Raw genomic sequence first — 24,342 nt, forward strand, 5'->3', positions numbered from 1 at the left:
ATCTTAACGATTATCAGTGCAGCATTAACCCTATTGCCATGGCTATCTTTATCTTAAAAAAAAAAAAAAAAAACTAGGTTTCGGAAATTGTCTTACCAAATTACTACAGTGTGTGGTACTGCTGGCGTTTTCTTCTCTAGTTCACAGTAAATTTTACTTTGGCTAGGAGACAAGGTGCACCACTGTCCAGATGCCAATATTTCTTTGTTTTTCTCAACCTTTTCAATTTGTGAAAACCTTCTAAAATCAAGCATCATCTTAATTCAGTTTTTCATTAACTAATCCATCACTCACCCTCCAGAGAGGGTCATTTTAAATCAGAATTTGTGACAACACTTACTTTGAATTTCAGTGACTAAACTTGGAACTGAATCTGTGTCAGCTGTCTTGAGGACCATAGCATCCCAGTCTCCACTTAAGTCGAAAAAGCAATTCTTAGAATGCCTAGAGGCCACTGAGTCATGTCCTTTGATAGCAGTGGTAATGTTTGTATACACCAACAGCCAATCACAGCCAGGAGTGCTGTGATATCATAAAGAAACTATGTCATTGTGCAGTTAAAACGGGACTCTCATCCTTAGCTCTTTTTTTCATAATGAAAAATGATCTCATTTATTTGATGGAAGTGACACTTTAGTTCATGTTACTTCATTTTTTCTCAGGAAACACATGACGCAACCTTTATGATAATGTCACAATACTCAAAAGTTTTCATACATTTTTTCTGATCGAGGGCACTGCAGTTTGACTTGACCCTGCAGAACTTTCTGGAACCCATTTTTCTTATGTTACTGAAACATAAGAATTGAGTTGTTATTTAAAAAAAATGGACAACTAATGTCGTACCCTACAGTCATAACAATCCATTTCAGCCCAAAGTTCAACCCAAAGCAGAGTTTAGGAATGCAGTCCATTGTGGGTTTTAATCATCTGTAAATTTGTAAACCACCTAACACTCCTGATCTGTATTTAGAAAAAAGTAAGGACAAATGCATATTCAGAAACATTGCAGACACATCAATTCACATTTGAGAACTTTTACCCCCCCCCGTCAAAAAAAAAACAAAAAAAAAAAACATGCTTTCTTATAAGTTCACACACACTTAAACACACAATCAATCTGTGTTCGGGTGCAACTCTGGAACCTAGTTTGTCTTGGACTCCTGTTTTAAAATCAGAGAACCCAAGCTGTTCCAAAAGTGGATTCTATTAGAGGAAAAAAAAAGTTTGACAGGAAAAAAAGAAAAGGGGAAAGGAATGGGAGACAGAGAGAGAGAGAGAGAGAGAGAGAGACGAACACAAGCACATGTTTTTCCTCAAAGGTTTTCTGCTATTTGGTCTGAATTCAGATGCAGGAAGTGAGAGCCAGAGGTATGGGGAAACAGAGAAGGCTCTAGAAGGGGAGAAGTGAGGGGCACTAAGGGGTCCGGATATACACAGGGGAAGACGAGGCGCGATTAAGAAATCCAGTTGAAACAAAAACCGAGTTTACAATGGCAAGGAGAGTTTCCATTCCAAATTTAATTAACCAAAATAGCAATGTTTACGGAGAGCTGGGGGAGTTTTAAGAGACCGGGAGTAAAGGTGACCGCAAATTAAAAACGAAGCTCAAAATTCAACTGCTGTGGTTTCATACATCAATAATCATTAAGATCAAATTTAATCAACCTTGTATAAAAATGTGTTACTTTAAAAGGTATTGTATAAAAGTGCTTTATATTGTTATTAAAAAAACATAATGGCATGGTTTTATCATTCAATGTTAAGTTCATCTCAGACTGTACAAGTAAAACTCTTACACACATATATTTCTGCTATTACCAACAAAACAAATTTATACACTGTCCAAAACCAATAATACTTACAAGATACTGTAGTATAGACTGTCTAGCCTGCACAGAATATGCTGTCTCGAAACTTCTCTCCAACCACATCAGGTACCTCCCAATGAGGCAGTTTCTTTACAGTGATTTCTTAAAAACGTGAATGGTACACATGGAACAAGTATGTGTGTGTGTGTGTGTGTGTGTGTGTGTGTATGTGTGTATATATATATATATATATATATATATGTATATATATATATATATACTCTTTTCAAACACAAAGTATTTTTAAGATAAGAAGAAGACTGAGGAGTTTATGGGTATTTACAGATATGGGTATTTATCTGTAAGGCATCGTCATGTGGTAGATGGTTTGTCCTGTGGTCCTGAGGGACTTAAGAATTTGAGACAATAGCATCTTTTTTTTTTTTCTCCCCCCAGATGCTGCCTTAGTTTCTGATAACACAGCTTTCAAAATACCAGGAACATAATACAGATTTGTAACTGAAGCTCAGTATCCATGGAATGCAAAGAAAATAAATCAAGGCTAATCAATCAAACAAGCATCATTTTAAGTAAAACAGTTTGTCCATTAATCTGTTGAGCATGGTTACACTGTTTATTTATTTATTTTGCATTATTGCTGGTACTGTATTTAAAAACAAATTTAGATAATATATTCAAGAGTAAGACTTGTGCTGGTTCAGCGGTTGAGTTCAGTATGTCCAACACAGAACGTACGTTATAATCAGACGAAGATTTAGGTTTACGCCAAACCACAGATCAGTTCACTCTAGCCATCAGTCAAAACGACTGAGGCTTAATCCTGCATTGTTAGCATCACTGGCAAGACTCATCGATGATGCAGAGCTGGGCCCTGTCCCAGAGACACTGTGGTTATAGTTATCATATGTGAGATCATTGTAGTCTTGCGACAAAATGGGGGGCCTTGTTTGTGAACATTTAAGTAAAATCCTCGTGAAAAGCACCGCGACAAGTCAAACGTTTTGTCCGGGTCGCTTGGAAATGCCTTGAGAAACAGTTCTTGGATTGAATCCCTGTAAATGACAAGTTTAGCACGTCCAAAGACATTATCCTTTGACTGTACTGGAAAGTAAAGGTCCAACTGACTGCTTTCCTCGTCAAAAAGAAATTCATCAAGAAGCAAAGTGTCCCATGTGTAGAGACTCAGGGATTTAGAACCATACTGATAACAAACATAGCCCATCAGGAATCCAGACAGACCTTGAATTTCGGAAAAAAAAAAAAGGTTATGTCCTTGGAGCGAACTGCTTGCTCCTGAGCTGCAGTCCCAAATTTGAAATGATCCCTCTGGTGGATTCCGCTCTTAGTTGACCTTGAAGAGGCCAAAGTAGTGTTTGCCGTTTTTCTGGAGGGTAAACGAGGAGCCGGTGACAACTTTTAGCTCGGCTCCCTTGTCGAGCCGCAGGAGGCCCGACACCTGGCACGGTTTGACAAAGTGGAACTGGTGCCAGCCGGCTGCAGGAGTGGTTCCATATCCCTCCATGCACTGCAGTTTGGGTCCCTTCGGAACATAGACTTCCAGCTTGACATACTGGCTCTGGTTCTCATTGAAGTGCACCTGGCAGAGAAGAAAAAGAGAGAAGTGAAGAAAAGAGTATGTGTGAGGTGAGGTTTTTTTTTATTATTCATCATAGATTAGCTTTCATTCGTGTTGTTGCTACGTAAGGTTTTTTGACCAATTTGTAGTTTTACTTGATAAGGACTACATCTCCCATCCAACACACCTGACAGTACAGGAAGTAGACACCACTGCGTTCCACTCTAAAGGTGCCTGTGTCTGTGTTGTACTGCACTGCTTTGCTCATATTCAACGGTTCCTCCATCCAACCCCTAATGACCCCTTCACTCCCCACTGCAAACAAACACATAAGACATGGACAAACACAAATACATAGTCACGCACAGATATAACCAATTACACATGTAGCTGAGCCAACGGAAAAACAAAAAGAATGTAAGTACTCGGAAATGAACATGCTCTTGTTTAAACACTCCTGTTTACACACACTTTTGACACTGCGACTCACCATGTTGCTGGGGCTCTTTGGCAACTGTAAGAAAACAAAACCAAGAATAAAAAAAAAAAAGAAAAGAAAAGAAAAATGTACCGTATCTCATACTAAGTAAACAAACAGTATGATATTTATAAGGAGTTAAAACAGATAACCAGGAGATAAACTCACTCTCGAAATGAGAAGCAACTTTCCGTCCGTTTCCAGGCCGTCCTTTTCCACCTCCCACTTGGAAAAGAAATAAATAAATAAAATCATTGGGGAGAAAAAAAAAAACCAAAACCCAGCAGCAGTAGATTCAGCTCTGTCTGAAGCATAATACATACAACATAAGACACACAGCTGGAGCCAGGGCACTGTAAGAGTTACACAGATGCAAACATAACATATGTCTCCCCGACAGTTTATCTACCAGCTGAAAAGCTGATTATCTGAGCAGATGGTGAAAACATTTCCTCTATTCTACGCCACCTTACGTGTTGTTCTCGACGCGCGTTCCACTAGCGCTGTATATTCTATTTTCTGACTGCCAGCTGGTTCTAGTCAACAAAAAAGGAAGAGAGTAGGAGAAGGGGGGAAAAAAAAAAACGTGGAGAGAGGGAGACAGTGAAAGAAGGAGACAGGGTCTTTGGCTGCACCGTGACCCCGAAGAACCATAAAGTTCCAGTCTGTGAAACTAAAGAGAGTAACGGACGTGGCTACCATTCAACTTAATACAATGCACTTTTACAAACGCTCTCTTTGAAAAACCGAATAAGGCTTGTTTGAAGCTCATAGTTTTGTTTTGCCTGTCTGTGTGTGTGTGTGCGTGTGTGTGTGTGTGTTTCTTTCTCTATCTGTCAGTCTGGCCTTATGGACAATGTCAGATCGTGTGATAGTTAAACAAAATGTGCATAAACAAACTGAACAAAACAGACACAGACACAGACACAGACACATACAAACACACACACACACACACACACACAAATCAACCATCAACGGTACATCAGAAGGCATTACTGATCCAAAAGTTATTCCTGGCTGACTGGAGCCTTAGCTTGCCTCAAGGGCCACTATTTTAAGGAAAGTAAACAACAAATTAACGAGTGATCAGACAGGCATCTCAATCTCCAACTAAGTCAGTTGTCAGCAGTCAGGGAAGGCTATTCAGCCTTTCATTTAGCCTGGCTGTTGATAGTTTGATTAATCTCTTCGCCATTGTGCTTAACAACATGTTGGCTCCGTCACATGCGTACCACGAAAGTTCTCCCACTTGGGTTTCGAGATTCCTTATCAAACCACTTAAGAGAGAAAAGCCGTGGAAGCATTGCAGGAAACCAGTCGATAGCTAATTAAGGTTATTTAGGGGTTCGACAACAGGGCCAGCTGGTTTAGATGTTTTTGAGCGATTCAAGAGCTGGACGTTTCTTATGCCACGCTTGGCTTTTCACTGGGTTCACGTCCACCAAGCTGAAACCTGTAATTTCTCTGTCGCTCAGCTGGCTGACTTTTGCTTCCTGTGGGGACTTTGTGGAAAAAATGTGTGCCCACTTGTTTACTCAAGGTACCATGTTGACCCAAACGAGCTCATCTCTTTAAATACCCTGTGGGAGTATAGAGTATCAACCAACCAACCAAAGAAAAAAAAAATGGACAAGTTGTTTTTTAGTCTTCATTCGTCCTTTAAAGCTTGTCCTGTTGGCCCTCTCATAAAACTGTCTTCTCCTTTTGGCGTGATGTGGTGGTGAACAGCCTGTTGTGCCTGATCACTGATTTGAGCTTTTTTACGTCAACTATGTCACGCGTTCCACACATACATGGCAGGACCATCAACAAGACTCAGAAACACCATTTGTTTCATTTTTTCCTTTGGGAAGGTTTTTCATGAGTTCAAATAAATTTGAAGCTGAGATGTGGGTTCTTTTTTGTTTTGTTTTGTTTTTTCCATTTTGCTTAAATACCAACATGTAGCATTATCATCAAGACTTGATCTGGGCTTCCTTTATAACCATGATAATAAAATCATGAAAAACAAGCTTGACTGGAACACGTGGAGCATGTGACCACGAAAAATGACATGAGCATTCGAGTGTTCAGACTCAGTATGCCTTGGCAGTACAGGTCAGTTGGTACAGCTACAGAGGACACTCCACTGTTATGGCTCATGACTGGTTTATTTTCTAAAGTTAGGGTTGAGAGTGGGTTGAAAATGTCTTCACTGTCGTGTGAAACAGACACGCATACTTTAATACATTCATGCAGCTTCTAAATCGTAGAAAGAGCGACAGCTGAAAACAACCCATGTTCAGAAATTCAAATGTATATTTTTAAATTCAAATGTGCATTATGTTTCAACATTAAAAAAAAAGAAGGTTGGAATACTCATTTTCTTATCATCCCATTAATGCGCTCTTGAGCTTAACATGTGACCTTCGATAAAGTTGAACCATTCCTCATGTTCATGTTGGGCTGAGCTTGTCACAGTGTGTTCACTAACACACACTCCACACTTGAGTCCTCCTCACAGAATGTTGGTATGAAAACAGAACCCTTCTCCAACTCTCCTCTCTCTGACCCCCCCCCCCCCCCCCCCCCCCCCCCATTCTCACCACATACCTGCTCTCCTCACTCTGTGCCCCTCGAAAAGTTCCCTCTTCTCCAGGATGAGTTGGACAATAGCCTTACGCTGCATGTTTACCTGAGAGAGAGAGAAGTGGTGACAGAGGAGCATCAATTCACCATGCTGAAGAATGTGCCTGAGAGACTAACTATAGTAGATAGTTGGAGGGAGGGAGGAATGAAGGATGGGAGAAATAAAAAAATGGGATTTTTTTTTTTGGAGTAGTAGATGAAAGAACTCCAAGATGAGATTAAAGACAGAGAGAGAGTGAAATGCTCCTAAAATGTTATGAGGTCCAACAGGTATGTCGAACAAACAGACTGTTAGCCTCTATCTCAAAATAGTTCCGTGCCCCAGACAAAACTTTAAAAAAAGGCAGTCAGACTTGGTGCTGAAACACTAGTGATCAAAAAAATATCATCAGAGCTCCAGACTGGAGGCTCTGTTTGTCCCCATACAAACAAAGTCTCCTGCGGCTTGGCACGAAAAAAAAGTGCTGATATTCAACTTTTTTTACAGGTTACCCACTTCCTCTTTGTGGAAAATGGTTGCGACACCTTACGGATTTTTTTCAAGCCTCACATTCCTGGAATATTTGAGCCCTTGTAATAAGAGCAAACCAAAACATTCAAAAAAAAGAGAAGAAAGGACAAATTTCTGTTTTCTGCCCCTCCACCACCTCCATCAAGCCTAATTGTCAGCAGAATTATATGCCAGCACACGACTTCAGTGTTTTAAAAGGTTAAAGAGGAACATGGAGGCAGTTCAACGAGCAATTTACGGATTTGGGGAAATTTTCATCAAGACATTAAATCCTAAACAAATGAAATATTGTTGAGAAACGTAGTTGCCAGCGATTGTGCACGTCAGTGATCGATGCGAGTGTCACTAGCGGAGCTGGCTGATTCAGCATTGACTTTGAGCATGCGTACACATCATATAATTACTTTTGTACTGCCGTGCAATTTCAGCATCCCATGCTTATATTATTTCTACCACAGTCTTCATGACAAAGCACTCAAACGGTCTGAAAGCAAATTGAGGTTCCAAATGGTAGCCTACCAGTCACAAATCATTCAGCTATAATTACACAGATGTTTTTACGAGACTCGAGTCTTTAAAGGCAAAGTCTGTTGGCAACGATGTGTGCTCGTGCCAAGTAGTGAAGGATTTCCAGTAAATTGCGCTTAAGTTGGAGCACAACTGGCTCCGAAGCAATGCGCTTGGCAAAGTTTTCTAGGCGAAATAAACCATAATTCGCTGCTTTCTGCGCGTAAAGTCCGCAAGCAATAAAATTGTGGATATTGATCCCCCGCGAAGCTACAGCTGTTCAGCTGTTTAAGGGTATAATTGAATACTAGATGGCATGCGTGCTTGAATTTTCCTGTGCAAGGTCCCACACAGAACCACAAGGGGTTTAAAAGGACCAAAGCATGGCGTTGCATAACAGTAATTTAGGAGGGAAAACTTAACACACTGTAATTACTGTCAGTACGAGTAAGAATGGTAAAAAGGGTCAATGCATGCATGCAGCCTGAAGTATTTGCAAGAAAATGCAAGAATCAGATATCTACCTGTTCCAGGCGTTCTCGAAGAGTTATTAAAGACGTCGACAGGTCTTGGGTTTGTCGCCATGTCCACACCGTAAACACTGCACTGAACACAGCAAGCGACAACGCGACCACGGCCATGAGTGACCAAAGAAACCTGAGTGTGCGTACCCGTCTCCTTTGCAGAATTCGATGCATTGTGTTACGCACCCGATGGTCACTTTACCATTCCAGAACTTTCAAATCAAACATTCTGTCCTCATGCCACGCGAACATTTTTTCCTTCTTCACTTTTTTTCTTGCAGAAGCAACGTGCGTATATATTTTGAGTTAAGTACAAATGCAGATGTCTGAGGAAGTCCGCACCAATACTCTGTCCAAAGTGGTTAATGGATTCTGATAGTTGTCAGTTGTTGAGTGACATCGTTACATTAACGTGCGAGGAATTTGCCGCTGAAAAAATTGCTTCGGCAAGTGGAAAATTGTCTGCACCGACTGCTTGAAATCCTGCAGCTGGCAAAAGCATTTCTCATATTCTCGTTGGACACACTAACAGATTGTTCACTGTGCGAGCAGGCTGTGTGAATTACCGATGCGTCCTCACGGAGACCCGATACGTTGACACGACATCCTCGTCCCGTTGTTGACAGATTGAACGTGCTGCAGATGGTTAAAGGTCGAATTTCAAAGCGATATCTAAGTGCGCAGTTCAGCCCGGACACGCACCCCAGCTAACAGTGGAAAAAAGATTTCCTTCCCCTTTTCCACATGCCAAAATATTCTGCTCCTCTGAATTTAAGTCGGTCACTCGCGCTCAGTATCAACAAGTGCACTCAATATTTTATTCGAGTAACATAAATGGATCTCGTTTTGTAACCCAAATCACTGGGCGGAGATTTTTATTTTAATTTAGACTCATAGTTAGAGCTTCGTATACCGGTTCATGTTCATGCAGTTAAATTAGCTACGCGATCCTCTGATTTGAATAATGTATGAAAGTGAATACCTCTGTGTCACCAACCGTCTAACATGATAATGCATTTACTGAAGCTTAATGTAGGCATGAAAATTATAACGTCTTAACGAGAGTTTTAAAACATTGCACATTTATGCGGCAGCATCAGCTGTAAAGTAAATCGGTGGTAATCTTATACTTTCCCCTTATTCTATATATGATCACGTTAGATATATAGAATATTTTATTTGGTCTAGCTTGAACTAAGTGAAGGCTAAATTCAGTACGCCCACTAGGTGGCACTATTGTTTAACATCTCGCAAGGACACCGTAAACCCAACCTCAATTCGGTTTGGTTATTTGGTTTCGACAGTCCAAAATAGTTTCCCGATCAGTTATCTGCTGCACTGTTTCTCTGTTATGAAAACAGTGAAAACTTGTATAATTTCTTCAAACATTTTACCCATATTCAAGTACAAGAGTGGGTCAGTCAGTCTACTAGCGAAGACCAATGATCTGGTCATGTGTAAATAAACAAAGATGGTCTTGTTTTAAATTACTACTTCGATACGTAGACTCGTCGCTCTTCTTAAAATGTTGTCTTTGAAAAAATCGGCGATCCAGATACAATCGTTCGTTTAGTCTTCTTTTCATAAAATGGTTTTTAACTCAAAGTGTTCGATTAAAAATTAAAATAACAGCATGTCCTCAGGATAGTACTTCACACTGTTCCTGCAGACACGCCAGAGAGCGCACCTAGCGTAAGCACGCAGAGTAAAAAAATCTAGTGGCTCGGTAATGTGTAGATTAGTGCCATCAGGCGTGATTCTGCTAGCCTAAAACAAAAATGTGATCTCCTTTGGGTCCCTAGGACTATAACGTAGAACCAATGCCACAGAACATAGAACTAAAATTGAAGTGTGTTTAAATGGACTATTAGCTAATGTGGTTTAAAAAAAATCAACACTAAAATATGCTCGTGATATTGAAATAACATAGCGCTTTATTTCACAGCATTAAGTTTAGAGAAAGTCCTTAAAGGACCTGGAGAGTGCTTAACAGATTAGTTTTACAATTTCACACTAGGGTTTAATAAATGGCCGCTCTGTTATGCAAGACATACACACACACACACACACAAAAGGTTACAGTATAGAATCAGTCGGGGGGTGTGTGGGGGGGGTTACATTTAGATGTTGAAACGTAATGTACACAGAGTTTTACAATATCAACTCATCTGTCAGGTATTCCTCTAAATTATGGTCCTTTTGCTCTTGCCAAACTATTTGGCAGTCAGTCTAAAGAACACACCACAAGTGCTAACTCGTTATGAGGGATTAAACATCACTGAGGTGTTTCTGTGCCAAGGAGAGCTAGAACAAACGGCTATGAGATTTAGCGCTTTTCAACATTCAAACACAGTTAAAATAGGATCTCCCATCTAAAGGGTACAGTGCATATGTACTGAGATAACATGCTTTTCATACATTACAATTTTATGATCTCCTTATCAAATGCCACATGGCACATCACCAGAAGACCAGCAACACAAACTATGCATAATCATTGTTTAAAAGTTTAAAATGAACCAAAAACTAAATTACCAAAAATGGAAATACCAATGGGCCAATGAGAGACAATGTGCTCTAACCATTGTGTGCTCTTACTATACAGACGTGTTTCATTATTCCGTTATGCAAATAAGACAGCGAAAAAATTTGCATAACAAGTGCCAGGCTTCCTTTCATTGGCAGTAGGTTTGATTGCTGGGATACCATTGGACAGTCAGTTACATGTCACACGGTGAAGGCCTGACACTATGTTCAGTTTTCATGACCTGGCTTTACCTTTTTCCTATCCATCTACTGTGCAAAATGATTGTAACTTAAGGTGCTCTTTGTTCACTCAAATCCTTCCCAAAGGGATTTGACTGAATCGACAAAATATGTTTAGAATCAATATTCAGCGGTGCAAAAAACATCTGGTTTAAAAAACAGAAGCTAAAATATCTATTTATATAAAATATGTGATGGTGTTATGGGTTTAGAGGCCTGTCCTATCAGGCCACTGGTCAAATATGTTTAAATTAACAGTCTAAATATTAAAACCCTGGGACAAAACTCTTAACCATTAACCATCGCCTGTTTCATACTGTTTCCTAAACTACCCTGTTAGTGGTTATTTACTTACAACACAGCTATAACATCAAACATTTTCATGAAACAGTTAATGGCTTTATGTGGTCATTCTACCAACTGGAAATGACCGACACTATCTTTAAATGTCTGAGATCAAATTTATGAATGAAGCGCCTAAAATGAACAATGGATATAACGGATTCCAATCAATCAAAAACCAGCTGAGCCCCAAGGTACGTCTGAGTTACTTGTCGTTTTTCAGTCGCAGTCGTTTTTCAGTTATAGCCCGAGGGAGGACACAACAGGACTAATCGTTCAGCAGCAAACAGGTTGACGTCTAACACTTACTGGTTTTGTGCTTCACAAAAATGAACAGTACTTCAAGTTTTACTACAAAACTGCGAAAATCTTTGGTTGACATCACCTTTTCCTCATTACCTCACAGCTAAGATGGGGTTGGTGTATCGGGTATATGGACGGATGGACACACAGAGTGGAAAACATTACTTCATATATTACCTGGATGAGGTACTGTACAATGTTTTTGCTTTATTTTGAATTGTCATATAAGTTAGATGTGTGACCTCTGGCCTTAAGGCATGAGGTCAGGGGTGAGCAGACGTGCTCCATTCTTTTAAGTGTCACCCTGGGCCAGGCGTTCAAGGGCGTCGCCCTCACAGCGCATGCAGTGATACCCAATGTTGGCAGTGATGTCCAAGCAGCCCTGACTCAGGTAGAAATCAAGCGACGGCTTGTTCCAGTCCAATACAGTAAAATCTAACTGGTTACATCCAGCAGCAAGACCAAGCTGAAGCAAAAAAAAAAAAAAACCCACACACACAAGAAATTAAAATACAGCATTCAAGGACAAATGGGACCATCACATCAGTCAACAGTCCAAAATTAATTTCCAAGAAAAAAATTACACTAAACGTCCAACAACATATCACCCATTCCCCTGATTTAGACAAAACATCAAAACACCTCTCTAATCATTTATTACTTTTTAAAACTTCCTGCAGTTACCACATGAAACATGGAGGTTTCATTTTTGTCTTTAATATTTAAAAGTGAAATATTAACATTCATTAGAATTTACAGGGACGTTCCTCACCTGGGCAACCTTGCTCATCAGCGCTTTCCCAATGCCTTTACCTTTAAGGAGGTGCAAACACAAATTATGAAATTAACAAACTAACTGTTTGTGAATTATAGCCATGCACAAAACATTACTACAAAAATACTCGCTGACCCAGTTTTGACAACAACTGAAACTAGATTTGACATTCATGTAGCAGACAGTTATATTTAAATGTTTGAGGATGTTACTTGTAGGTTTTTCTGACACAGGTCTCAGCTATTTAGGCAAAAGGCCATGACATTACTGACCTCTGAACTCAGGCATCACATACAGGTCTTCCATGTACACAGCGCGGCCTTTCCAAGAGCTGTATGTGTAGAAATACAAGGAGTAACCCACCTTGGTATGACCTGTGAAAAGTCACGTGCGCACACACACACACACACACACACACACACGCGCACGCACACGCACACGCACACACACATTTACATGCCTTTTTATAGCATATTCTTAAACACAGCCATGCATACACATGTTAAATGTATAAATGTCTGGAGATTGGAATTTAAAACTCCTCTAAAAAGATTAACATTATTCTCAAGTTATGAACGTACAGAAGACACTGTTACTCCTAAAATGGGAGATCACATTGGCTACAGTTCTGCCCATAGTTTGGCTTACATTATGGAGTGTAAATAATAAATACACTATTACTATGAATTACAAGTACAATGAAAGTTCTTAACAGGGCAACTGTTTATTATGGAAATGAAAACACAAACACTTCTAATAGACAGCTACAAACAGAGTAATACAAATGTATTGTGTGGAAACCTTCTGCATATGATATACACAAATACATACATACAAACATACATACATACACCATGAGAATCCAGCGTGGTAGGAATGCAGAATGTGTCCACTCATTAAACATATTATTCACACTAGAATAAATGAAAATCAATATGAATGGTGAAAATGAACTGAAATGCATCATACCCTCTTTTGACTTGTGCTTTTCAGGAACCTCTGCGATTATTCCATGGAAAAATGGATTTTTGGAAAATCCATCCTGCTCCAAGTCTAATAAGGATGAGAATGTATACCAACAACTTCAGCTAACGTCTAAATTGCAAATGACAAGACATATATACATATATATACAATGTTCATAAACGAATTAGACACTACATGGTATCAGTCAAATCTACAACTGCTATACCTCTTTGAGTAACTTTAACGCGGTCCGAGAGTTTCTCATATTCGGCCAGTTCCTGACAAACACAAATGAAAACATCAAAATACTGAACATCGCACACACACACACACACACACACACACACACACACACACACACAATCGTAAAAGGCAGTGACCTGACATGATGATGGTATAGAATATTAAACAGTATCGTGATTTGTGGGATGTAATAAGTGACAAGCTGAGTGGGTATCTTACAGCAGCGGCAGCATAAACTAGAACATTACTTCCACACAACCGAACAAACATGGTTACATAAAAGGCAGTTCACAGTTCACGTAGTACATCTTTGCCACAAGATACACAGAAACGAGGCGTTTTTATTTTAAGACAACTTCTGTTCGGCTTAAAGCAATGACAATGCGCAATCAACTCTGTGTAAATGACCGTTGGATGACCTGTCATAGACAACCGTTTGCCAACGAAAATCACAACACGTGCGAGGCACATGCTCACAGCATCTTAATGCTTCGACTTACCATTATCATGCGTGAGATGTCCTTGCAGTCTTCAAGCGTGGCAGCCCGAATCGTGAAATCCATTACTACAAGACAGGTGTTGGTCTAATAACAGAGAATCAAAAAGGTTGTATTGGCTGTTCTGAGAATCAGGAAGAGGTTGATGCATAAAATGGTCAGATGTATCCTAAGTAGACCTGTTTTTTTAGAAGAGCGCCATCTAGACGACATATGGTAGTACTGTCTTAAACGTTAACCACTGAATTACTCACTAATTGTAATTATGTTTAACTTGTATTAAAATTGCGCATTTAACCGTTGAATTTTCTCAGTACTTTACCTCGTAAATGCAGGAAATATAACGTTAATTAGGTTTTATGAATATTTGGCCAGTACAATGTAAAATCTCTCTTACTCCAGTATTCGTTGTAAGTAATCATCAGAGCAGCTTAATGTTCCTGTTAAATTGCACTAAGAAAGTTGCGTTTCGAGGATTACTCCTGAGATCTCTCTCTGTCTCTCTGTCTCTGTCTCCCTCTCATTCTCTCTCTTTCTCTCTCTCTCACACAAACACACATTTTTCATATTTCTGTTTTCCCACAGAACAGACAGAAATGACGCATTGGCTACTATGGAACAAAAAATTGCCAGGAAATATATCTCTCGGAAATTCTTACTAGGCTATTGCAGATGCAGCTGTGACAGAACGCTAGCGTGAGGCACGAGTCTCGTCAGATCAAATTAGGCCTAATGCTTGAGACGGCAAGAGAATATCGGTCGAGAGCTAAGAACAACCAGGCTAAACAATGCTGGATTTACCTTACCTGAGTCGTTCGCCCTCAGCCAAGATCACGGTTTAGTTATATGGCTGTTGAATTCAATACAGTGAGTCAATGGTCAAAGTGCGGTTGCTTCAGGGCAGACAAGGCGATAAGACACTGAATCACCAGTTGTAATGAAATTCTCCCATGATTTTGGGAAAAACGCTAAAATAAATTTAAGGTATGCAGTGAAGTTACTCTTCAAAAAGGGTGGACAGCGAAGTCTATCACAATTTAAACTTTACAAATTTAAATTGGTCTGCAGTTACACTCATCAACACAAAATGGTAGACATCATGTTGCTCTTATAATGTCTGGACATGCTGAGGCCAGTTGATTTACAGTCTTTCTTTCTGATATCTGTACTCTAAACACATGTTAAATTAACATGGGTATTGTGACCTAAGCAAGAGTTGAGGTACCCCAATCCACTAATTAACTAAAGTCAATGCGATTTTCCATTGAAATGAGACCCAGCCGTCTGGACATTAGGTTAAAAAAATACTTTTATGGGCAGAGCAGTTGCATAACAAGTTGAATGAATACTGGCATTAAATATGGTTTTATAAGACAAGTCAAATAAATATTGAAGTTAAAGAGTGTTAATAACTCTTGGAAATCAAAGTGGTTTCTTTGAGTAATTTAATAAAATAAGCCAGATTTCAAAAGAGAGCATACAGAAAAAAAACCAATGTCATGGAGGGAGTGAAGGGTGTGACAGAAAGAGAAAAGAAAAATGACCATGTATGTATTTTTCCCATGTTATTTTGATCATCATGACACTAGACACATGGATCACCATGACACTGTCATCAGTGAGATCTATGTACACACACACACACACACACACTCTAACTGTTAAGAGAAAAGTCTCATTCTGAGCACAACTATATTTAAAAAAAAAAATCCATATTTGTTGGATTTTGAAGATGGTGCCGCAGGACAACAGCAAAGTTCTCTCAGTTATGCAGCAAGACCATGAGTGGGCCAGATTGGGCAGTGTCCCATTACTAGACATTTATAAGCTTAACTGGAGATGATTTCCATAATTTGACAAAAGTCATGTGAGATTCACATTGGCGGTATCACCACACACTTCTATTCAAAACCCACCTGGCCAAGATGCCCCCACCGCACACCTGCTCTACACTGACAGGGTTAAACCCGTCAGAAATCCAGTTGCAAACTGCACCATCGTTATTTCAATGGATGTAACGCAGCAGGTGGATGAAAAAGAGCTTCAGTCTTCACAATGAAGTGTGAGTGTGTTTCAGTTGTCAGTTCTTTCTTAGAAAGCATCTGATTTTAATTAATTTCAGTTAAGTCTACTGAATGGCCCTTAAAACTTGACTGCTCACACCTTAATATTAAATATCATCCACGTAAGGGACCAATCAGATCATTTTGTGGCTGGCATTCTAAATGCTCACAGATACGATGCAACTGACTAGAAAGTCAACAGCAATCAAGATGGACGGATCAGCTGGTTGGTCTACTCTTAAATGAAAGTATTTTATAAGTTTATTCTTGAATAACCCTGAACCACAGCAGGAAATTTTTGAACCCAGTTAAAGATAAAGCATCTCTGACACACACTGCATGATGTGGAACACAGACTCAGGGTGGGTTGATGGTACTGTAAAAGACACGTCAAGGTAAGCATCACCCATAGCTAATGATATCTATGACATTATCACATTACGAAGGGATGGTATAGTATGTGAAAGATACAGAATGTGAAGTGTAAGACAATGGATTGGAAAGACAACACAATATGTGAGGATGAGCAGACTATTAGAACATACGGACAGATAACTGTTAAGTATTAATGGTCAAATGCTCAGTAGACCAAAGAGCGGGCAACCAGAAGAAAGATCAACAATGAGTAATCGTTCCACAGGGTAAATAATAGTCTGCTCTGCCCATAAAAGGCATAGTTAGGATACACAATCAAGAATTCTCATTTTTATGTGTCATCTAAAGGAAGTGTGTGTGTGTGTGTGTGTGTGTGTGTGTTGGGGGGGGGGGGGCAGATAGGAAAACCTGCAGTCACATGATAAAGAGCAAATGTGTGTGCTTGTGTCTTATGATCACCAAGTCATGACCGGAGTGGTACGAGAGCCACAATTAGAGGTCATAATAATATTGGCGGAGTTTCATTTCAGTTGTGATTTCAGCAACTGTGTGATGTCAGTGGGGCTTCTCTCATTGGAAATTCCCTCACTCCTTCCTGTTAATCAGTTCTGTCAGCCATCTGGTGATGTCTGGTGATTTTGTCTGTTAAACTTTAATTTATGCAAAGTCAGTTACACCACATGAAACACAGACATCACTCAACCAGACAGTGACCTGACATACTGTGCATAATATATGTCAAATATCTATAATATTTCATGCCAGCCCAAAAATTAGTGCCTCCAGCAATGTTTACAGGGTAGCATTTCACAACTAACATTCACAAGTTACATTTTCGCAAATAGTCTTCAATGGCCCCTTAGAAATATTAGATGCCTGAAGCAAAAGAAAAAAAAACACCATGACTCATACAACCTCTGAAATATTTAGGTTTTAGAAGTTCTTTTAGGCAAATATGAAGCTTTTCACAGATCACATTAACATCTGAACATTGACCTAAAAGCTTTCTTCTTTCTGCAATAACGACCATCGCCACTCTAGTTTGATGTCCATGATTCAGAGTATGGTAGAGTCAGACTATGCAGGCATTTTGATTCTCATTCGGTTATTAGATCATATGATTATGGCAATGATAAATATTAAAGTTTTGTCAACCTACTGTGCATTTTTGTTATTTAAAAGAACTACTTCAATATTAACATATTTGAGTAAAGACAAATGATCTAATCGAATTTAAGCTAAAAATAAAAGCTGCTTGTTGATGCTCGAAGCTAAAAATGTTCGCATAGCAGGGCATTTGTGTAGGCACAGGGTGGAGAGGAAACGGGTGGGGACAGGGGCTGCTATCATTCGTAACATTAGAGCAGTATGCCTCTAAAAATAGACCTGGTGTACAGCTATTTTGTAGGTGACGAGATGGAGGTGGTCTGACGAGGTGGTTTGACTAACGTTCAGTCTGTTCGAAGTGAGCGAGAGACCCAAGCCCGCTGTTTCTCATTAGTCACAGTAGTCATTGTGATGACGCACGGGCTTGCATCTCGAGGAACGTATCCTCAGCCACAAATGTTGTCCTCTGAGGCTGTGAATATTAAACTGATGTGATGTAGTCGATACATTTCTACAGTCGAAGAAAAAGAATATCCATTTTGCTTCTTGATCGACGTAGTCTAAAGAGTCAGTAAAACTGCGGAGGTGCAACAATGAAACAGCGTCAGAAGATGATTTTCACAGAAGAACAGTGCTCCGCTTGTTCGAGGCTTTCGCCTGGCATCCCTCTCTCAAGGGCGCGGCTGACGTAAGAAGGACCGTTTCAATGAGTTTATGCTTTGAAACCGGTGGAGGACTCATAAGTAGGATAACAGCCCTTTAGTGAATTTTGTACGTCTGAGCCCAGAATAGCTGACTACATGAGAGACATTCAAACGCCAAGAACTGTTACATAAATGACATTAACACATCTCAATAAAGGTTACGGAAAACTTTTATGGAAAAACGGTATTTTCTAAAAGTAAGCTAGCGGATAGACCTTTTATTTATCCACTGACTTCATAGATTTTCAACTGTAACTGAAAGAGTAACAAGAACAGTAATTAGAACTTAACACTTTTAGCTATATTACACCTCCTGGTGCTGCAAAGGAAGCTGCCCCGTCTCATCCTTAGTCTATGATGCAATGTAACTGAACTCGCTCTCTGGACAGTTTTCTACCGCAGTTAGAATAGACGTTGACCGGCTCCGCCTCAACCAAACTTTACGTGCTATTTTTAGGAGCAGACGTCATTGCGGATAATGGTGCACAAGGGGGCAAATATACTTTATCGAATCAAAACCATTGCAATACCAAGAGAATATTTTAGATCTCCTTAAACACCTGCCACTCACGTTAGTAATATTACAGAACCCCACTGAAGGCGAATTAAGCACATAAAATGTATCACATTATCACATTACGAACATTAAAAAAACAGACTTGTACAGTCTGAAAAGGACAGGAGGGTGTTTTGTGATTGAGGGTTTGTGATAGCGGTCTAACATTCACGGGAAGAAGATCATCAGAATGTCATTACAGTTCGCACAGAGTCGTTACATAATCAGCGTCTGCCAAATGTGTACCAGCTGAGGCAGGATTGTGCACAAATCTTTCGCCCAATTTTCCTCGTAAAACTTTTGGACGACTGTTTAATAGCCTTGGGTGTGAGAGTTTGTTAACGTGGCACCTATCACTGTAGCAGACTTGTTTAGAAAACAATCGTTTTGCTTTTTCTCCGTGTCTTTGTTATAGAAGTGTGTTGGGCCGATATAATTAGAAAGTTGCGAGAGGTCTTGAGTTTTAAAAGGTGAGTGACGGCACTCCACACACCATGAGAGACATCAGCAGGAAATTAGCTCATCAACTAGCTGATGTAACCAAGCCGCAAGAAAGTTAGTAGGGGAAAAATCTGTCAGTAGCGCTCTTTCTCCTGCTGCCCAGCGCTCTCTTTCTCTTCCATATTTGGAAAAGAACAACCGCCACTAACACAACAGAATGAGGAAAGGGGCAGACTGTAGACTAGCCTATAGTTGCGGTCATGGTTTAGACTGGTTGCGCTAGTCATGTGTCGAGGTCGCGCCGGGTCACCTTCCGCTGAAACTGAAATTCTATATACAAAGACAATAACAAAACTGGACCTGAGACAGTTATTCAGTAACTCGGTCTATCGGTAAATGTGCTTTTGAACACACCCCTAAAAGTTCCAGGAAGCGCGAGTTAATTTGCAACAATAAGATTTACTTTTTACGAGGCACCAGCTCCTTTGAAAAAGATAATATTGTACCTGACCATAATGTTTGAAAAAGCCATACAGGACATCACTGGAGGCCTGTCGGAGGAGAGACTGACCTATTTAACCGAGCCTCAGAGCGCGACGAGGTTAGGATACAATGTTTACTGAAAACTTTGCAAAACGTCAAAGTTTGTGTTCACCGAAAACAAACAAGTATGTTCCTCCCTGCGGTTTGTTGTGAAGAAACCGCAAGAAGAAACTGCTAACAGGCTCTGTAGTGAGTGGGTTAAAGATAGCGAATCAGTAGGCCTACACCTATTCATCAAGAACGCTTGTAGAATTCTTTCGATTTTAGGCGGACTGGGAAAGCCGCTAAAATGTTGTGTTACTTGTTCATGATGACATCTAGAAATAAAAACATATACTGCTGAGTCATAGCTGATCTCTGAAAATGTACTTTGAAAGCACAGTGTCTGAAACATTTATTTATTCATACCATTTTCGTTGTCGTATTGTATTTCCATTATGTTCCATCCTGTTTTGACTATATTTCATCTTACAGATGAAAATGACATTCACTTTATAATAAAGATAAATAAAGTTGATTGATCAGATTGCATTGCTTTTTCTTGGGCATTAATCATTTAAAATTTAATTTCAGATGGCCCCCAGCGCCATTATTTGATTACTTAATGTTTTATGTCCAGTGATTATGTCCACTCATTACAGATAAGTAAGCTAAACAAAGCAGTGTGCAAACATTTGGAGGAAACGACCACCACATTTTGATGATTAACAGAAAGCATTTACCATAAAACAAATGTTCTGAGAAAACACCGAACATTTACAAAAGTAACAGTGTTTGACATCTCAGACAAAGGGTGACAAACATTTCTGGTAAGGAAGATATTACTTCATAGTAACAACGGTCGATAATCATCTCTTAAAACAATAGTCTAGCCTGTCGTTTCAGCGATACGCAGATACTGTAGTAGTAGCATGGAAAACTTGGATGTACCCTGGCCAGCAGACAGTTTATTTGCCTCCTGGGATTACCGTAAGCACAAACACACATGCACTTACATACATACACACACACACACACACACACACGTACACAGAGTAGAATATAAACAAACGGCTTTCATCCTGTACCTTGTCCAAAAGGCAGAGAGGAGTGTGTGTGTGTGTGTGTTATATGGTGCTGTGTGTGGGGGCACTGTCCAAATTATTCCCCAAACAAACAAACAAACAAACAGACTGGCTTGAGAAAGGGCCTTTTACTGTAAGAACTGTGTGACAATAGAGATAGTGCTATCTTACAAATGTTTACTTTTGTTATTTGAGGTTATTTCATTTTTTAAAATAAACATGAGGATAAAGAGGAAACTGAAATATGCCACCACTGAATAAAACACACAGTCACACACCTAAAACACAGACGTGAACCTCAACAGAACTCCCTGATCATTAGACTGAAAACATTCAGAAAACCTTAAGGATAAAGGCAATGCTCTTTCAGAGGGCGCACACAGTAACCTTGTTTGTAATATTTGGCAAAAAGAAGACAGCACTGGAGCATTTTTGCCTTTAAATCATTAGTGTTTGTAATAAATCACACAGAAATCAAATGATTGGCTGTAGAAGCATTAAGGGTTTTGCAACAGTGCCACTGTCAAATCTAACATGGGTAATACATAGTTTTTTTCTTTGTTTATTAGTTTTGTTTTGTTTTTATTAATTGACAGACATTGGGTGGTGTAACTCTTTAAATTTGCTTTATTTTTAAAAGCTTTAAAGGCATTTATGGGGCTGTTGACTCAGTCTGTCAATTCAGCTCTTCTCATTATATTAGTGACCTTACCTTACTGGATGTCCATGTTGCTTAATTTGTATCAGAGCCAGAGGGTGGAAGGTTCAATATGAACAGTTTACAGATCTGCTGTAGAAAACTGGTGAACTGGAGGATTGATTGGTGCAATCAATAGTCCGTTTTTTGACATCTGGAGCACTGGCTCACCCACATCTCAAACCTTTGTGTATGTGCTAAACACTGCACTTGGTAAATTTGTTTGTTTGTTTGTTTGTATTTAGGTCTGTGAGGAGCATATAAATTGTGATACCAGTCTGTTGTCATCTTCCTGTAACTGATCAGTTTCATGACCAATAATCCAATTATACTGACGATATTACCAGCTATCATGACTCAGTGTGAATGAAAAACAGGTACATTTTTGTAATCATGTCCTACGTTTTTCTAGCCCGTTCATGAAAACATTCTGTGCTCACATTTTGTTTGTGTGAACCTTACATTAGCTGGTTTCCCTTTTCAGCAAGTATAGAGGACTGTATGTGAAATATTTTCACAGGAGAAAGAGACAAGGAAGAGAAAAGTAAAGAGGGAAGAATGACACACATTGCAGGAGAAGTATGTAGTGTTGTCCTCATGCTGACCATATATATCTGTGCATTCAAGAAAGTGAAAATACAGTGAGTTATGTAACCATAGAGTCTAACCCTATGATGCTGTTCCCAGACACATAGTATAATTCATCAGCCTGGGGTGAGTCAGTTGCTTTTGAAATGGGTTGAAACAGGGCGTGTTCAAAATGAATGGGGACTACACATAGGCTTGTGTTATGTTCTGCAATAAGAGAATGAATGTAAAAACATACATGTCATTAACCAAACCAAATTACCCAAAACAATAAGAAAAGAAACCCCCTAATGATGCAACAGAAAAAAAGAGACTGAAAGAGAGAAAGAAAGAGCAAGGGAACAGAGCTGAACATTGTTTTGTTGTTGTTGTTGTTGTTGTTGTTATTGTTTTTTGTTTTTTTTTGCTTTTGTCGATGAAATACTCCTCAAACAAGTTCGTTCAACATACTTTTCCAGTTGCTTATTATACAATATCATCATTTTGGTGGGAGAGCTGACTGTGAGTGTTTCTAAATAGGGTTTGGTTTGGGAATCACAGCCTTCTTAAAAGACTTTTCCTGTTTTTGTTGGAAAGTCTCAGTTTGGTCTCAGACTTCTAGTCGATAAGAGGAGGAATAGTGGATAAGAAACGGTTGAAGAATTCATGGGTGGAGACCCTGATTGGACCCAGATTCTGATTTAGATTAAAAACTTCACAAAAGCCCCTTTATACACACTTTTGTTTTTTCAGTTAACGGTTTCGGTAAACTGTGAACTGCAAATAATGTAAACATCTGACGACAGTTGAGGTGTTCTGACTTGATGGCTCTTTCATTTGTTCATATAATGGATGCTGAACAACTCATAACGTTTACCAAATGAAGACAATCATTTTTTTTTTCCAACCTTTTCCCCTCTCTAACCCACAAGCAGGGGTGGAAAAACAGGTCTAACCAACTCCTTGAAACTAAAACCACACATAGAGACTCACTGATATTTGCACCCTCACCCAAACACACGTTACAAAGTTTCTACGGTCAAGCTTTTGTGTCAGAAGCTGAACCTCTAACACACAGTCAGTCATCCACGCATTTGGCAACTGTGACTTTAGCTTGACAAACCAAGCTTTCATGTGGTGCACTGAAAAGTGTGTGTTTGTAGGTGTATTGGGTGTGTGTGTGTGGGGAGGGGGTGTCAGTGGCGTCACTAGTAGCTTAATAATAGAACGCCTGTCCTCCTAAAGGTAGCTGAGTGGATGTGTTGGGCCAAACCACCTAAATCCTGACTACACAGGGGCTCTCTGTTCCACTCTATTCACACACATGGTACCATTTAGCCTGCTCCACTGCTCTGCCAGTCCCAACAGCCCCGGATAACCCATTAAAAACAAATAGAAAATGTTAAACTCATCAAGCCTCATCAAGACTATCAGCCATTTAAAGAAAAAAAAGTCGTGTTTTTCCGGTTTTTCATGTCTGACAAAATTTTAGAGAGTGGGTTTCTTTTGTTGGTGGTGAGTAAGGATATTTATACAACTAAGTGCGTCGGTCTGTGGGTACAGTGTACTTACAGCCTTATGTTGTACTCACACTATTTACCTGCAAACAAATCGAACTCGATACATTTCCACCCCAAGTGAGCGTGATTAAGGTAGATTTTAAACCACGCACTCACGTTATCTAAACAAACTGTGCCTGAGCCCTAGAGCGATGCTATCTATATTAATGCATTTTCATGTACTGCACAGATGACACGCTCTCCTCCCCGTTGTGCCCTCCGGCACATCATGTCCCTCTATCATCTCTAAGACGCTTCCTCAAGACGCCACAACACGTAGGCTACGCGCTTCAGACCCTCTTCTTCTCGATTCGTGCCTGGAGGCGTGCCTCTGCATCTCAAATACAGCGTTCCAGACGCAAGCTTTAGTCATTCAGAGCCAGTCAGACGTAAGGAGCAGGCAGAGTTAGTCAGCCCTGCCCCAGTGGAACACGTTTCGCTCATTCACTTTAAAGCCTACCGCTGCTACGCTTGATGAAGCTGAAGTTGAATATTTGTCGCAGTAGTTTTGAAAGGCGTTTAGCGAGTACAGGTCACAGAAGTCGGCGTTTTCCTCACTCGGTGCTAGATTTGGGTGCCGGCCCCTGAGTTAAGTTCTGCCGTCTATCTTTAAGTAAGGGGCGAGCTTGTAATTTGCATTGGCACATTAGTTGTTCTAACAATTAGAGTATCCCACAGATCCATTTGAAGAAGTCCGGACGAGTGAACGCATGGT

At 39.8% G+C, this 24,342-nt stretch overlaps 2 protein-coding genes across 3 annotated transcripts; both read right to left on the reverse strand.

The window, feature by feature from the left end:
* Nucleotides 1-2,256: 2,256 nt before the first annotated feature.
* On the reverse strand, nucleotides 2,257-8,652 carry tnfsf12 (TNF superfamily member 12). Its single transcript, XM_030780204.1, has 6 exons — nucleotides 8,060-8,652; nucleotides 6,482-6,563; nucleotides 4,055-4,111; nucleotides 3,899-3,922; nucleotides 3,596-3,723; nucleotides 2,257-3,429 (listed from the first exon to the last, which is right to left on the reverse strand). The coding sequence occupies exons 1-6, from the start codon at nucleotides 8,231-8,233 to the stop codon at nucleotides 3,175-3,177; spliced, it is 720 nt and encodes a 239-aa protein (XP_030636064.1). The 5' UTR covers nucleotides 8,234-8,652; the 3' UTR covers nucleotides 2,257-3,174.
* A 2,380-nt stretch (nucleotides 8,653-11,032) lies between these two features.
* On the reverse strand, nucleotides 11,033-14,785 carry LOC115816992 (diamine acetyltransferase 2-like). Of its 2 annotated transcripts, none has more exons than XM_030780207.1 (7): nucleotides 14,758-14,785; nucleotides 13,955-14,038; nucleotides 13,438-13,489; nucleotides 13,215-13,298; nucleotides 12,518-12,619; nucleotides 12,243-12,283; nucleotides 11,033-11,936 (listed from the first exon to the last, which is right to left on the reverse strand). In XM_030780207.1, exons 2-7 carry the CDS (start codon nucleotides 14,015-14,017, stop codon nucleotides 11,763-11,765), a joined length of 516 nt encoding a protein of 171 aa, XP_030636067.1. In that variant the 5' UTR covers nucleotides 14,018-14,038; nucleotides 14,758-14,785; the 3' UTR covers nucleotides 11,033-11,762. The 2 variants fall into 2 exon arrangements, with proteins under 2 accessions (XP_030636067.1, XP_030636066.1); XM_030780206.1 differs by lacking the exon at nucleotides 14,758-14,785 and adding an exon at nucleotides 14,611-14,729.
* Nucleotides 14,786-24,342: the final 9,557 nt, after the last annotated feature.

Source organism: Chanos chanos, chromosome 7 (genome assembly GCF_902362185.1).
Source record: "Chanos chanos chromosome 7, fChaCha1.1, whole genome shotgun sequence".
Lineage (NCBI taxonomy): Eukaryota > Metazoa > Chordata > Actinopteri > Gonorynchiformes > Chanidae > Chanos > Chanos chanos.

Excerpts from the sequence above, each read along its gene's own strand:
- tnfsf12 (XM_030780204.1), bottom strand. The coding sequence starts at position 8,233 with ATGCATCGAATTCTGCAAAGGAGACGGGTACGCACACTCAGGTTTCTT. Across the intron at positions 4,112-6,481 it reads GCACAGAGTGAGGAGAGCAG|TGGGAGGTGGAAAAGGACGG; the intron begins GTATGTGGTGAG and ends TTCTTTTCCAAG. Across the intron at positions 3,724-3,898 it reads CAAAGAGCCCCAGCAACATG|TGGGGAGTGAAGGGGTCATT; the intron begins GTGAGTCGCAGT and ends GTTTGTTTGCAG.
- LOC115816992 (XM_030780207.1), bottom strand. The coding sequence starts at position 14,017 with ATGGATTTCACGATTCGGGCTGCCACGCTTGAAGACTGCAAGGACATC. Across the intron at positions 13,490-13,954 it reads ACATCTCACGCATGATAATG|GAACTGGCCGAATATGAGAA; the intron begins GTAAGTCGAAGC and ends TGTGTTTGTCAG. Across the intron at positions 11,937-12,242 it reads TGATGAGCAAGGTTGCCCAG|CTTGGTCTTGCTGCTGGATG; the intron begins GTGAGGAACGTC and ends TTTTTGCTTCAG.